At 39.8% G+C, this 15,152-nt stretch overlaps 1 protein-coding gene across 6 annotated transcripts in view; it reads left to right on the forward strand.

The window, feature by feature from the left end:
- Window positions 1-15,152, forward strand: part of NOL8 (nucleolar protein 8) — a 28,004-nt gene that overhangs the window by 5,565 nt on the left and 7,287 nt on the right. For 4 of the 6 annotated variants that reach the window (XM_008959976.5, XM_008959977.6, XM_008959975.5 and 1 more), the window contains exons 5-12: window positions 534-669; window positions 1,203-1,271; window positions 3,750-5,627; window positions 8,639-8,752; window positions 9,223-9,345; window positions 9,638-9,728; window positions 12,890-13,028; window positions 14,084-14,161. In XM_008959976.5, the coding sequence (XP_008958224.3) occupies window positions 534-669; window positions 1,203-1,271; window positions 3,750-5,627; window positions 8,639-8,752; window positions 9,223-9,345; window positions 9,638-9,728; window positions 12,890-13,028; window positions 14,084-14,161 (2,628 nt within the window). The remainder of the gene's footprint in view (window positions 1-533; window positions 670-1,202; window positions 1,272-3,749; window positions 5,628-8,638; window positions 8,753-9,222; window positions 9,346-9,637; window positions 9,729-12,889; window positions 13,029-14,083; window positions 14,162-15,152) is intronic. The other 2 variants (XM_034967709.3, XM_034967710.3) reach the window with 1 other exon arrangement.

The raw sequence follows: 15,152 nt of genomic DNA on the forward strand, positions 1-15,152 counted from the left end.
TAAGAAAAGAACCCTCATGCTCTGGTGGGACAGCCCTGACAGCACAGCTTGTCACTGCTGTCCAACCGTATAGCTCAGTTGCTGGTGGTAAGGGACTGGTCAATAAACTACAGTAGATTGATGGAAAGGCATGTTGTACAGCAATCATAGTGATGTTTTCAAAGAACGTATAAGTTGATAAATGAAGTGTACCCAACTGTGCTTATGATATTTGGATTACATTATAAAATATGTATATTTACATATAGAACAAAGATGAAGTTAAGTAAACAAAATATTAACAAGATGAGGGATAAGGAATATGTTTTGTTTTCTTAACGGTTCTGTCTTCCAGTATTCTATAATAAAAACATATTGTATGTTCAGATAAGTAGGTAAGCTATTATGCTACTAAGAAAGCATTTTTGTTTTATTTTGGTTTTTAATACTACAAAGCTGTTTATAGTGCTCATTTAGGCACACCTAAAGTGAAATAACCATTTTACGTGGCTGATTATTTTGACTCTTTTATTTGTATTTTCTTTTTGATTCAGATTGGCCCAAGAGAGAGAAGCAGCAAAAGCTAAGAAAGAAGAATCAACAACAGGTAACGCCAACTTGTTAGAAAAGACAGGAGGAGTGGATTTCCATATGAAAGCTGTGCCAGGGACAGAAGTGCCAGGGCATAAGGTGAGTCTCCTCTGTAGCCTGAGCCAATTACATGGTCTTGGAAACTGATGCCTGAGATCACGTGATTGTGGGTGTCATGTCTAAAACCAGTTACTCTTTTCCCCTTTCTTGGAGGCAATTAACATAGATAGGACTTTATGATTTTCAAGGTGCATTTACAACTCTTAGGTAAGCATAGTTCTCCATCATTTTACAGAGAAAGAAATCAAAACTCAAGCAGAGGTGGACTTTCAAGGGATATAGGTAGCAAGGAATACAGGCAGGTCCCAAGTTTGCCTGTTCAAATTAGCAGCCAGTGTTTTTTGTAAACCATCTTACATGGTTTACTTGGGATTGATAGCTGCTCCAAATCTTCCTTTTTTTTCTTTCCTCTCACAATTTTTCTCTTTGGTAACTCTTATTTCATTGTCAGAAAACTAAACCCAACAGTAATCATAGCCCACTGATTTTTTTGTTGTATTTACCTAATATTGTTATTAAATCTTTTCCATTTGTGTCACATATAGTAAATAAATTCTTTTTTTTTCTTTTAGAATTGGGTTGTGAGCAAATTTGGAAGAGTCTTACCTGTTCTTCACCTTAAAAATCAACATAAACGTAAAATATCCTTTGGCCTCTCAACGTAATTATTTACCACAGTGACGGATACTTGTAAAATACCTTTAGCATTTCACTGTCTCTTATCAGTGAATCTTTAGGTGTTTGTTTGCGTGTTCCCAGTTTCTTGGTACTCACCTACATGTATGAAACAATTAGAGCATGAGAAAATGGATTGAGGTTTTATACAATAAGTAGTTCAAATGATGAGTGCCAAAGAAGCAGGTTGGTTTATTAATTTATTCATATTGTCATACATGGATTCAAAGCCATTGCTGAAGGAGCTAAAGAGGGGTGAGAGACCCAGAGACCATCATTAAAGAAGGCTTTAGAATTGAGGTAGGTTTTGAATTAATAAGAAGTGATGGGAAGTAGTCTTGGGAGTAGGAATAGTAGATAAAAATATGTGGGCAAGCACGAGGATAGTGGGTTGAGAAATAGTTTGGAGCAGAGTGTGAGCAAATTCTAATGCCTATTCAGTGAGGTCACATTGTCTGAAACCTTGAAGACCTGGTATCATGGAATTCTGAGCAGTGTGTCTTAATGTATTCTTTTTTTTTAATCTTTTTTTTTTTTTTTTTTTTTTTGAGATGGAGTCTTGCTCTGTCCCCAGGCTGGAGTGCAGTGGCACAATCTTGGCTCACTGCAGCCTCTGCCTCCTGGGTTCAAGCAATTCCCCTGCCTCAGCCTCCCAAGTAGCTGGGACTACAGGTGTGTGCCACCACGCCTGGCTAATTTTTTTTTATTTTTACTAGAGACGGGGTTTCACCATGTTGGCCAGGATGGTCTTGATCTCCTAACCTTGTGATCTGCCCACCTTGGCCTCCCAAAGAGCTGGGATTACAGGCATGAGCCACCGCCCCTGACCGTCTTGATGTATTCTTTAGCTTGTAACCCTGGTGTCAGTCAGTAAGGGAAACAGTAGCAGGTATTTGAAACAGAGGGATTATAATATATGCAGTTAGTTAAACAAGTGCTGGAGGAGCAAAAGCCAAAGGTCAGATTCCCCACTGATTGACAACTGCAGTAAACCACTACCCCACTGGGACTAGAGAAGCAAAAACGTGTGTCCTCCGAGCTCACAGCTACTGTGCCACTGAAACCACTACTACCTGAATCCAGGCCCTAGTTGCACCGGACATAGCTGTGACCTCTGCCCTCCCTACAAGTGGCTCAAAGTCAGGAAAGTACTGATTTCTTCTTTTCCACTTTCCAGCTTTCCACCAATGGCAGCTGCTGATGGCAAAGAGGAAGATATTGAAGGACAGTAGAGACAATAGACACTTTTTGGCACACCTCACATATAACTGGCACATATAAGTTGTTATTGAAAAAAGGGACTTTCAAGAGTAATCGCTTAAGGTGGGGTGCAGTGGCTCACACCTGTAATCCCAGCACTTTGGGAGGCCACTGGGGGATCACTTGAGCCCAGGTGTTTGCGACCAGTCTAGGCAACATAGTGAGACTGTAACTCTACAAAAAATGTTAATAAAAGAAAAATCAGGCTGGGCCCGGTGGCACATGCCTGTGGTCCCTGCCACTGGGGAGGCTGAGTTGGGAGGATCACTTGAGCCTAGAAGGTTGAAGCTGTATTGAGCCACGATCATGCCGTGGCACTCCAGCCTGGGTAGCAGTGAAACCCTGTCTCAAAACAAAAAAGAGTGATAGCTTAAAGTACCTTAATACTTGCCTATTCATATGCTTTAGGGAATCAGCAAATGACAGCCATCATTACAACACATCGATGTTAACTAGAATCTTTCCTGGATAATGTCAACATAGGCCTGGTAAAGATTTATTAGATTTTTTTTAATTTTTAATTTTTATTTTTAAGACAGGTTCTCACCATGTTGCCCAGGCTGGTCTTGAACTCCTGGGCTCATGTAATCGGCCCACCTCGGCCTCCCAAAGTGCTGGGATTACAGGCATGAGCCACCGTGCCCAGGCCAGCTTTCTAATAAAGACCTAAAAATGTTGCAGAGAGTGAGTTCATGTGAAGTGGATGTTATTCAGCTAGGAGAATCAGAGTTAGGATGAGTAAGAACTGAGAGGACAGAAATAGCCAAAAGAATTTGAGAGTAAAGGACACACATGTGGCCATGTCCTCTGGGTTCTCCTGAACCCAGAACTTTGCTTTACTGTATCAGTTCGATGGTTGGATTTCTGTGATTTACAGAAAATAGCCCTGAGACCTGTGTACCTATAATATAATCTGAATAGGTTTGCTATAATATCTATATACACTCCAAGTAATTTCTGCCAACTAATAGTGGTGGTACTAGACTTTAACTCAGCAAATGTCATAGAAAGCTCAGTTTCTTAGACCCTGAAAGGTAACCTAGTTAAGTCCTCATTTTCTTTTACAGGAAACTGAAAGGTGGGGGGGAATGACTTATTTGAGATTAAGCAATATTTTTTGTATCAAAGATTGATGAGTTTTCCTAAAACCAAGTGCTTTAGTTTTGTTTCTTGACTTGCGTAACGTCATCAAATATGATCCCTCAAAATACTGCCACAACCTGAAGAAGATAGGGGAGGATTTCTCAAACACCATTCCTATATCCAGCCTGACTTGGGAATTAGAAGGAGGGAATGACCCTATGAGTAAGAAACGGCGAGGAGAGTTCTCTGACTTTCATGGCCCTCCCAAAAAGATAATAAAAGTGCAGAAGGATGAGAGTTCCACTGGGTCTCTGGCCATGAGTACAAGGCCCAGGAGGGTAATAGAGAGACCACCCTTAACACAGCAACAGGCTTCACAAAAAAGAACTTGTGATTCCATTACTCCTTCTAAATCATCTCCTGTACCTGTTTCTGATACTCAGAAACTTAAAAATCTACCTTTTAAGACTTCTGGCTTGGAAACTGCCAAGAAGAGAAACAGCATTTCTGATGATGATACTGATTCTGAAGATGAATTGAGAATGATGATTGCGAAAGAGGAAAACTTACAGAGAACTACACAACCCTCAATAAATGAATCTGAAAATGATCCTTTTGAAGTTGTAAGGGATGATTTCAAATCAGGCGTTCACAAACTGCATTCTTTAATAGGTTTAGGTATCAAAAATCATGTCTCTTGCCATGATAGTGATGATGATATTATGAGAAATGATCGTGAGTATGACTCAGGAGATACAGATGAAATTATTGCGATGAAAAAAAATGTTGCTAAGGTCAAAAACAGTACAGAATTTTCACAAATGGAAAAATCTACGAAGAAAACTTCTTTCAAAAATAGAGAAAACTGTGAGCTTTCTGATCACTGTATTAAACTACAAAAAAGAAAAAGCAATGTAGAGTCAGCCCTCAGTCATGGATTAAAGTCTCTTAATCATAAATCTCCCTCTCACTCCAGTAGCAGTGAAGATGCTGATTCTGCATCAGAATTAGCTGACTCTGAAGGAGGTGAGGAGTATAATGCCATGATGAAAAACTGCCTTCGTGTGAATCTCACTTTAGCTGATTTGGAACAATTGGCTGGCAGTGATCTGAAGGTTCCAAATGAAGATACTGAGAGTGATGGACCAGAAACCACCACCCAATGCAAGTTTCACAGAGGCTCCAAGAGCCCCAAGACTCCCACTGGCCTCCGCAGAGGCCGACAGTGTATTCGTCCTGCGGAGATTGTGGCTTTCCTGTTAGAAGGAGAGGAGAACACCTGTGGCAAACAGAAACCAAAGGAAAACAATTTAAAGCCAAAATTTCAGGCTTTCAAGGGAGTAGGCTGTCTATATGAAAAGGAGTCAATGAAAAAATCCTTGAAAGACAGTGTTGCCTCTAACAATATTAATAAAGATCAGAATTCCATGAAACATGAGGATCCCAGTATCATATCCATGGAAGATGGGTCCCCATATGTTAATGGCTCATTAGGTGAAGTGACTCCATGCCAACATGCAAAGAAGGCGAATGGCCCAAACTATATTCAGCCTCAAAAAAGACAGACCACTTTTGAGAGCCAGGATCGCAAGGCAGTGTCCCCTAGCAGTTCTGAAAAGAGAAGTAAGAATCCTATTTCTAGGCCATTAGAAGGTAAGAAGTCCTTAAGTCTTAGTGCAAAGACTCACAACATAGACTTTGACAAAGACAGCTGCCATAGTACCACAAAGACAGAAGCTTCACAGGAAGAGCGGTCTGATTCAAGCAGCCTCACATCTCTCAAGAAATCACCAAAGGTCTCATCCAAGGACACTCGGGAAATCAAAACTGATTTCTCACTTTCTATTAGTAATTCGTCAGATCTGAGTGCTAAAGATAAGCATGCTGAAGACAATGAGAAGCGTTTGGCAGCCTTGGAAGCGAGGCAAAAAGCAAAAGAAGTGCAGAAGAAGCTGGTGCATAATGCTCTGGCAAATTTGGTGAGTATATTTTCAATGTATGGATTTAACAAGAACTCAGAAAGTTCAGCTTTTCTTTCCCATGAAGTTAGGTGTGCCCCCATAGAGCTGATTGTCTTGGTGTTCACCAGTTTCATGTTTGGTTCTTGAGTTAGCTTTTTCATCTGGTTTATCTGAAAATTTCTTTATAATTTTCTTTCATTTAGAAGCTATACCTGGTATAGTTAAGTAATGTATTCAAATGTGTCTGAATTTACATAAAAATCACTTGTCAAGTGATTTATACCTTGCCAAGTCTTGCCAAGATTTACTGTAATGGGCTTTTGTTCATTCTTCTAACAATTGTTAAGTACACCTTTATAGTAAGTGCCAGATTTATAGTATGAGGATGGTGATCTTGCCTTTCATACAGTTTTTGATTCATGGTGTGGCATGCTGACAGTCACAGTTCAGTTACACAGGGCCAGGAGGGGGTTGTGCCCCTGTGCCTTGGCAGCACGCAGGAGACACACTAAGTCAGTTGGGAGCTTCTGTAGTCTGAGCTGAGTGGCAGGAAAAGATTTGTGGGAATTGGTCAGGCCCAGGTGAAAGGGTGGAAAGGGAGTGGAAAGGCTTTCATTCTAGGAAAAAGGAACCGTTTATACAAGGGTGAATGTTTTCAATCAGTGTAATTAAAACTTATACAGCATGAGAGGGCAACAAATGAGGCTAGTGGTTTCATTTTGTTCATAAAATGAAAAGAGAGTGAAGAATTTTAAGCAAAGGAGAGAAGATTAATTGTGTCTATTTTGGAACAGGAGTTGACAAACTACACCTCAAAGGCCATCCAGCCCATGACCTATTTATGTACAGCCTTCAAGCTAAAAATAGTTTTTGAATACAGAACAAAGACGATATGTGGCCTGCAAAGCCTAACATATTTACTCTGGCCTTTTACAGAAAAAGTTTGTCAACCTCTGTTTGGGAGAGATCCTTCAGACCATGATGAAAACAAATCGAACGGGTCCGTCTGTAACCAAGGAGAGCCTTTGGGGAGGTGGAAAGTCAAAACCATAACAACAGCAATGGGAATAGATTGACTGAATTGATACCAAGAAGTTTAATTGATAGGACTTGGTGATAACTGGATAGGGATAGAAAGAGGAATTGTAAGTTTCTGTCTTAGGCAAATAAACAGATGGTGATGGCATTCACTAGATAAGGAAAAAGGGCAGGAAGTAGACTTGGCAGGGGAAGGGAGTGATAGGTTTAGACATGTTCAGTTTGAGATTGGGTTGTTTTAAGACGCAATGCTTTTTTTTTTCTTCCAATATTTATTTTAGGTTCTGGGGATATATGTGCAGGTTTGTTACATGGGTAAGCTGTGTGTCTTGGAGGTTCGGTGTACAGATTATTTTGTCACCCAGATAAGCAGCATAGTACCCAATAGGTGGTTTTTCTTTTCTTTTCTTTTTTTTTTTTTTTTTTTTTGAGATGGAGTTTTGCTCTTGTTGCCCAGGCTGGAGTACAATGGTGTGATCTCGGCTCACTGCAATCTCTGCCTCCTGGGTTCAAGCAATTCTCCTGCCTCAGCCTCCTGAGTAGCTGGGATTACAGGCACCTGCCACCACGCCCAGCTAATTTTTATATTTGTGGTAGAGATGGGGTTTCACCATGTTGGCCAGGCTGGTCTCAAATTCCTGACCTCACGTGATCCGCCTGTCTTGGCCTCCCAAAGTGTTGGGATTACAGGCGTGAGCTACTGTGCCCGGCCCAATAGGTGGCTTTTCAATCCTTACTCTCTTTCCACCCTCCACCCTCAAGTAGACCCCAGTGTTGATTGTTCTTTTTTTTTTTTTTTTTTTTAACAGGGTCTCACTCTGTCACCCTGGGGTGCAGTGGTATGATCTCAGCTCACTGCAACCTCCATCTCCCAGGCTCAAGCAATTCTCCCACCTCAGCCTGCTGAGTAGCTGGGACTACAGTCACGTGCCACCATGCCCAGCTAATTTTTGTGTTTTTGTAGAGATGGAGTTTCACCATGTCACCTAGGCTGGTCTCGAACTCCTAAGCTCAAGCAATCAGCCTGCCTTGGCCTCCCAAAGTGCTGGGATTTCAGGTGTCAACCACTGTACCTGGCCTATTGCTCCCCCATGTGTACTCAACATTTAGCTCCCACTTATAAGTGAGAGCATGCAGTATTTGGTTTTCTGTTCCTGTATTAATTTGTTTAGGATAGTAGCCTCCAGCACCATCAGTGTGGCTGTAAGGGACATGATTGCATTCTTTTTTTATGACTGCATAATATTTCATGGGGCATGTGTACCACATTTTCTTTATCCAGTCCACCATTGATGGGCATCTAGGTTGATTTCATGTCTTTGCTATTATGAATAGTACTCCAATAAACATATGTGTGCATGTGTCTTTATGGTAGAATGATTTATATTCCTTTGGGCAAATATCCACTAATGGGGTTGTAGGTCAAATGATAGTTTTGTTTTAAGTTCTTTGAGAAATCGCCAAACTGCTTTCCACTGTGGGTGAATGCATTTACATTCCCACCAGCAGTATATAAGCATTTCCCTTTCTCTGCAACCTTGCCAGCATCTGTTATATTTTGACTTTTTAGTAATAGCCATTTTGACTGGTGTGAGATGGTATCTCATTGTGGTTTTGATTTGCATTCCTCTAATGATCACTGATGTTGAGCATTTTTTTTGTATGCTTGATGGCCATGTGTTTGTCTTTTGAGAAGTGTCTGCTGTGTCCTTTGCCCATTTTTCACTAGGGTTGTTTGTTTTTTGCTTGTTGATTTGTTTAAGTTCCTTACAGATTCTGGGTATTAGACCTTTGTCAGATGCATAGTTTGCAAATATTTTCTCCCATTCTGTATGTTGTCTGTTTACTTTGTTGATAGTTTTTCTTTTGCTGTGCAGAAGCTCTTTAGTTTAATTAGATCCCACTTGTCAATTTTGGATTTTGTTGCAATTGCTTTTGGAGTGTTCATCATAAATCTTTTTAAGATGCAATGCTTTCGATGGCCTCCCTAGGATGGTCATCCAGAGGATAAGCCAACGCACATCATCTTCGGTTCTGACAGTGAATGTGAAACAGAGGAGACATCGACTCAGGAGCAGAGCAATCCAGGAGAGGAATGGGTGAAAGTAAGAAGTTCAGGATGTCTCTGTGGACATTCATCTACTTCTGCAGATCCACACCACAAACAACTGGCAATCTCAACATAAAACCCTCCTGAGAGCCCCAGTGAGACCCAGGGCTTGCCAGGTCACCTCATATTGAGACTACAGGGGTCTTAGAGATTTTTATATATGAACCTATATTCTCCACAACATCTGCAGCATGACATCAATATTAGTGAAACACTACAAAAACTGTTCTTGCATGTAATAACTACCTCCCCAAATCCAGGCTTCACTGGGGAGCCTCTGGATTAGTGATCCCAGAGGCCAGTTAGATTTCACTGAGTCAGGAATTTCCACCTGACCTGCCATTTACTCATTCCTGGTAGATGAGTCTGGGTTACTGGCTTTCAATGTGAGGGAGAAGATTACGTTATGAAGGGAAATACTGCTTGTTTGCCTCTGCTATTAATAAATGTTGTGTTTCTTCACAGGAGTCTATGGGTAAAACATCAGGGAAGCTGTTTGATAGCAGTGATGATGAGGAATCTGATTCTGAAGATGACAGTAATAGGTTCAAAATTAAACCTCAGTTTGAGGGCAGAGCTGGACAGAAGGTTAGTGAAGACTGAAAATAATTAGACTTGCAGCATGTCCTTATTTTTTTGACATAGTCCTTAAATCTGGGTAAATGCAGGCAGACCTTAACCTACATTATAGCATCGGGGTGTTTATTTGGAGAGTGAGTCTTCTGTGATCCTCTCTGATTGGTTCATAAGTAGATGGAGGTAGGCAAACATCTTAATGTAGTGAATTTCAGTGTGTGGGGAGGTGTACATTGACAGTCTCCGTCAGAAGCAATTTCTTGGGAATGTGGCTATCAATTATGTATGTTTTCTGTCTGTGTAGCTCATGGATTTACAGTCGCACTTTGGCACTGATGACAGATTCCGCATGGACTCTCGATTTCTAGAAACTGACAGTGAAGAGGAACAGGAAGGTAAATGCTTCATTGTCCAGAGTCCTGATGTCATATCTGGGGACACTGAGAAATCACCTAGTATACCTCCTTTGTTTAACACATGAAGAAACTCTCCATCCCAAGACATTGGATTGAGGAGTTTACAATCAAATGTACAGTTAATACTAAGTTTGTTTGTACACAGTAATTTAGGAAAATTTAATTACTTAGAGCTGCCAGAAAGGAAAGGAAAAAATAACATCCACCAAAGGTACCATTTTCCTCTATCCCATCCTTGGCATGAGAAGAAGTTGAGTTTCCTACCTGGCAGCCTGTGTCAGTGGATCAGCAGGTGCTGGGTGAAGCCATGGAAGACGGTTAAGTCACTCTTGGCTTTCTAAAAGGAAGAGTGTTCATCGTCCTCCAGTGTGCATACCTGGTGCAGATTATTTTTTAAAGCTGTGTATCACTGAATGCCATTCTACTTGAATTTATCCCTGTTTGAATGTATCTAAGAGTAATGATGCTATCAGAAGCATCCTAATTCTACTTCTTTTCACTTACTATAGCATTTTTCACAGCAGTACTTCCAATCTTTTTCTACAGGACATTCTCCTCTTACCCTTTTAAAAACACCTTACCTCTTACGTCGCTGGCTTGAATGAGCTCCCTAATTCCCTCTCCTAATCTCAGAACTTCTCTGCCCTTCTTTTTTTTTCTCCTTCCTGAATTAATCTAATCTGCATTTTAATCCTCACCATTCCTACTTCCTATTACCCCTTTCATCACTTGCATTTTCATTCTTCTCCTTCTAGCTTCTTCCTTTTTCTACAGACATAGTTAGGTCTTGTGGTCCCAAAAAAGCCATTCCTCTAACCATGCCAGTTTTCAAGTTTGTACTCCATCTCTCTTTCAGTTCTAAATTTGAAGTGAAAAAGTAAATTACATCTAATTCAGTAGCAGTTGGCTTTTTATTGAAAACAATCTGTGATTTGATCTTCTCAATTCTTTGAGGTGATTATTAACAGTGTTGGACTGTTTCAGGAAACCAAGGTTCAGAGAGTTTTAAAATGAATTCTCTAGGGTCCTCCCAAATTCTGTTTCAGTGCTGAGATTACAGGCATGAGCCACTGTAGCTGGCCCTTTTCCAACTTTTGAAAGCACAATATTTGTCTATCCTGCAAGCAGCAGCACAGCCAGCCTCCATCACCTTGAGCCCTTTCCAGCATTGTATTCTACTTGACTTTCTCACTCAAAACTCCATGTTGAAAACACAAGAATGAACAGAACCTGGAGTCTAACCTTCATTTAGAAGGTACATAGGTTATTTTCTTAACTTCTGCCAATTTTGTCTGTTTCTTTACAACTCTTTGGGTGTGTGTTCCCTCAAAGCCATAAACAACTTGTCCTCCAAGTGCAGTGGCATTGTCTCCAATGACATCCTCTTCAGCTAACCTAGAGCATATGTCACTGTTGATCATCCCTTCTTGAAATGTTCACTTTGCTTCCAATTGCATCATAACTTCCTGGTTTTCTTAACTCTTTATTCCTAATTTTTCTTTTGCCTCCAAATATGGGTTCTTCCCAGGGTTCTGTAAGTCCCTATAGCTTTAGCCTTCACTTGCACATGAGTATTTTTCAAATTTGGATCTTCTTTCTTCCTTGCTGTTCTGCTGAGCTCCCAACTGGTCTTAAACGCCTGTTGGATATTTTCCACAGGCTTTCCTGAGTTTGTGTTAAAACTCAGCAAGTCCAAACCAGCTCTTCTTAACCTTTCTGCGTTGATGGCGTGTCCATTCTTAGAATCTCTGTTGTTGTTTTTTTCTTTCCTTCTCAACATTTTATTTTTATTTTTTTGGAGACAGGATCTCACTGTGTTCCTCAGGCTGGAGTGCAGTGGCACAGTCATAGCTTACTGTAACCTCAAACTCAGTCTCTCTAGTAGCTAGGACTACAGGCATGTGCCACCATGTCCAGCTAATTTTTGTATTTTCATAGAGACAGGGTCTCGCTGTGTTGCCTAGGCGGGTCTCAAACTCCTGGCCTCAAGTGATCCTCCTGCCTCAGCTTCCCAAAGTGCTGAGATTATAGGCATGGAACCACTGCACCAGACCCCTTCCCAAATTTTGAGGCACAACGTTTTGTCTCAAGTAAGCAGCACAGCCAGCCTATATCACCTTGAGCCTTTTTCAGCATTATAATCTACTTCCCTAATGCTTATTAGATTAAAATTTAAATTGATGTTTTTGATAGTCAAAAGTTGTTGAAATTAGCAGTTTCAACCTAATGCAGTGTAAACTTTTTGTACTTTATTATTTCAATATATGTGTTCGTTTTGTTTCCAACACCTAGCATGCTTTCCTACCACCTCTAGGGATTCAACTCTTATCTTTTCCTACCTCATAACTCTACCTAGTTTATAAAGCATCTTTTGATTCAGTTAAACACTATCTCAACTTCCTTTGAATCCTTAGAAACTTTGGGGGCATCCCTGTAGAGTACTTAAATCAGCATTTTATTCTAGTTTCTGTTAGTTGGTTATTTATATCCTGCAGTAAGTTGAAAGAGTCATACAGGCTTAGACTACTTTTGTATTTCTGTAATCCAAACTAGCTGTTTAACTTTATTTTGTGATATTTTGTCTGTTTGTAGTAGTTGAGGATAGTAGCTTGTAAAAGTCCATGATGCCTTAGTATGTGTAGGGCATATGGTTTTTTTCCCATAATACTTGTTATTGAATCAAAGACTGAAACAACTATCCACTAATATCTTATATTGTCAGATATACCATTACCATTTTTCACTGTCTTTATCATTTTTAGATTTACGTAATTTAGATTATGTTTAGAATGTTAAAAAAAATCAAAGAGTCTATAATCACTGTAGTTATTAGTATCTTGCTCTATTACATTTGTCGATCTTTACCTTAAAAGTTTTAGACTTGCTACTGAAAGCCATTAAATTCAGACTTTCATAATTAGGAACAGAAGTAGGACTTTTCATTGTCTGGTCACGCAGACTTTCTGAGTTTGCTATGGCTGAGGGTCTTGGGTTATGGAGGTTAGTGAAATGAGGTTAAAGTTTCTTCTTCCTGTCTTAATGGATTTTGAACATGTTTAGGTACTTGGTAAATATTTGATGATTGAGACTTCTCAGGCTGTGTTTTCCAAGAGAGTATTAATTATCCCTTTTCCTCAAAGAGGTAAATGAAAAGAAAACTGCTGAGGAAGAAGAGCTTGCTGAAGAAAAAAAGAAAGCCCTGAATGTTGTACAAAGTGTTTTGCAAATCAACTTAAGCAATTCTACAAACAGAGGATCAGTAGCTGCTAAGAAATTTAAGTATGTTTTATGTTCCATCCCATTCTACCATATCATCCTTTGCCATAAATGTCTTCTTGAACTCAATTTAAAACTAGGCCTCTTTTAATGGCCTGGGGAGGCAGCTGGCAATATGTATCAGACCCTTAAAAATATACTTGCCTTTGACCCAGTTATTCACTTCAAGGAACTAATCTTAAATTATTTCTGTATTTATACACTTAGATGTCATAGCAGCATCGCTTTCATTAGTGAAACAAATGGGAAGCAGTTTAAATAGTAACTGTAAAAGTATTTATATAAATGTAACTGTTATGGAAATTTTCAGGCATGAAATTTAGAGAGACTAATGAAAGCCCTGTATACCATCATTACCTGTACACCAGGTAATGAAAGCCCTGTACACCATCACCTAGCTTTTACAGTCACCAACATGTGACCAGTGTTCTCTTCTATACCTTTATCCAACCCCTACTTTACACAATGAAATGTTTTATGCAAATCCCAGATAGTATATCATTTTATCTGTATGTATTTTAGTATGTTTAAAATCATTTTAAAAGCTAAAAAAATCCGGGAAATCTCAAAAGTAGGTAGTTTAAAATATTTTTTCGGCCGGGCATGGTGGCTCACACCTGTAATCCTAGCACTTTGGGAGGCTAAGGTGGGCGGATCACCTGAGATCAGGAGTTGGAGAGCAGCCTGGCCAACATGGTGAAACCCCGTCTCTACTAAAAATATAAAAATTAGCCGGGCATGGTGGCACATGCCTGTAATCCCAGCTACTTGGGAGGCTGAGTGAGGAGAATCGCTTGAACTTGGGAGGCGGAGGTTGCAGTGAGCCAAGATCACGCCATTGCACTCCAGCCTGGGCAACACAGCGAGACCCTGTCTCCAAGAAAAATATATGTATATATTATTTCTAGTAAGATCCTAGTTATCTTATCTGATGTTATATGGCTTCTTCTTGCTGCAAAATTAGAATCTTCCTAGTGCTGAATTATAATTTGCTACTTACTTTTTGTATTAGTGTTCTGTTTTTATCTCTTCCAACCTCCCTTCCTTTTTTTACATAGGGACATCATACATTATGATCCAACGAAGCAAGACCATGCCACTTACGAAAGAAAAAGAGATGATAAACCAAAAGAAAGGTAAGTAGAGCTACTTTTTTAGCAATGGGATCATGTAAATTAATCTCATTTCAGACAATTAAAAATGTAGGTAGGAACCAATATCCTACTCATTGGTCCCACTGTATTAAGATTGGTGGGGTAGGGGTAGTGCAGGTAGAGTTAGAAAGGAATTATTGATGTGGTGGAGGAGGTCTTACCTTTTAACAGAGGAATCTATAAATGATATGTACTCCTACTATCATTTATACCTTTTATTTGTATAAATGATGCCTTTTATTTGTATTAGTTTCTTGTGTCTTCTGTAGCTACCACAAACTTAGTTACTTAAAATCACAAAAATTATTTCTTTACAGTTCTGGAACCTAGAAGTCCCAAATTAAGATAGTGAACAGGTTATGTTCCTTCTAGAGGTTCAGGGAAACAAAGCTGTTTTATGCCTCTCCTAGTTTCTAGTGACTGCCACCAATCCTTTGGTGTTCCTTGGCTTGAGACTACATTACTCCCATTTCTGCCTCTATCTTCACATGGCCTCTTCTTTTCTGTCTCTCCTCTTTGTGCCTCTTATAAGGACACTTGTAATAGCATTCAGGGCCCACTTGGATAATCCTGGATGGGCTCCTCATCTCAGGACCCTTAACTTAATATCTCTGCAAGACCCCTCATCTAAATAATGTTAACATTCACAGGTTTCAGGAATTAGGACATGGACATAGCTTTTGGGGGGCAACCATTCAACCATCTAGTGTGGTAGGAGCTTCTGTTTCCTATAGATGTGCAGTCAGTTGGATAAACATGGCGAATATATGGAGCAACCAGTAACAGCTTGGTTTAAATCCTTCATTTTCCAACTGCTAATAGCCACGAAAATCACAAAAGGCAGTGTGGTATCCTGAATTGAATCTTGAAACAACAGGACAATTTGTGGAGAAACTGGTGAAATCAAAACAATGTCTGAGTTTAGTTAGTGGTAATCTACCAATGTTAATCTTCTAATTTTGACAATTATATC

The sequence above is a fragment of the Pan paniscus genome, chromosome 11 (assembly GCF_029289425.2).
Source record: "Pan paniscus chromosome 11, NHGRI_mPanPan1-v2.0_pri, whole genome shotgun sequence".
Lineage (NCBI taxonomy): Eukaryota > Metazoa > Chordata > Mammalia > Primates > Hominidae > Pan > Pan paniscus.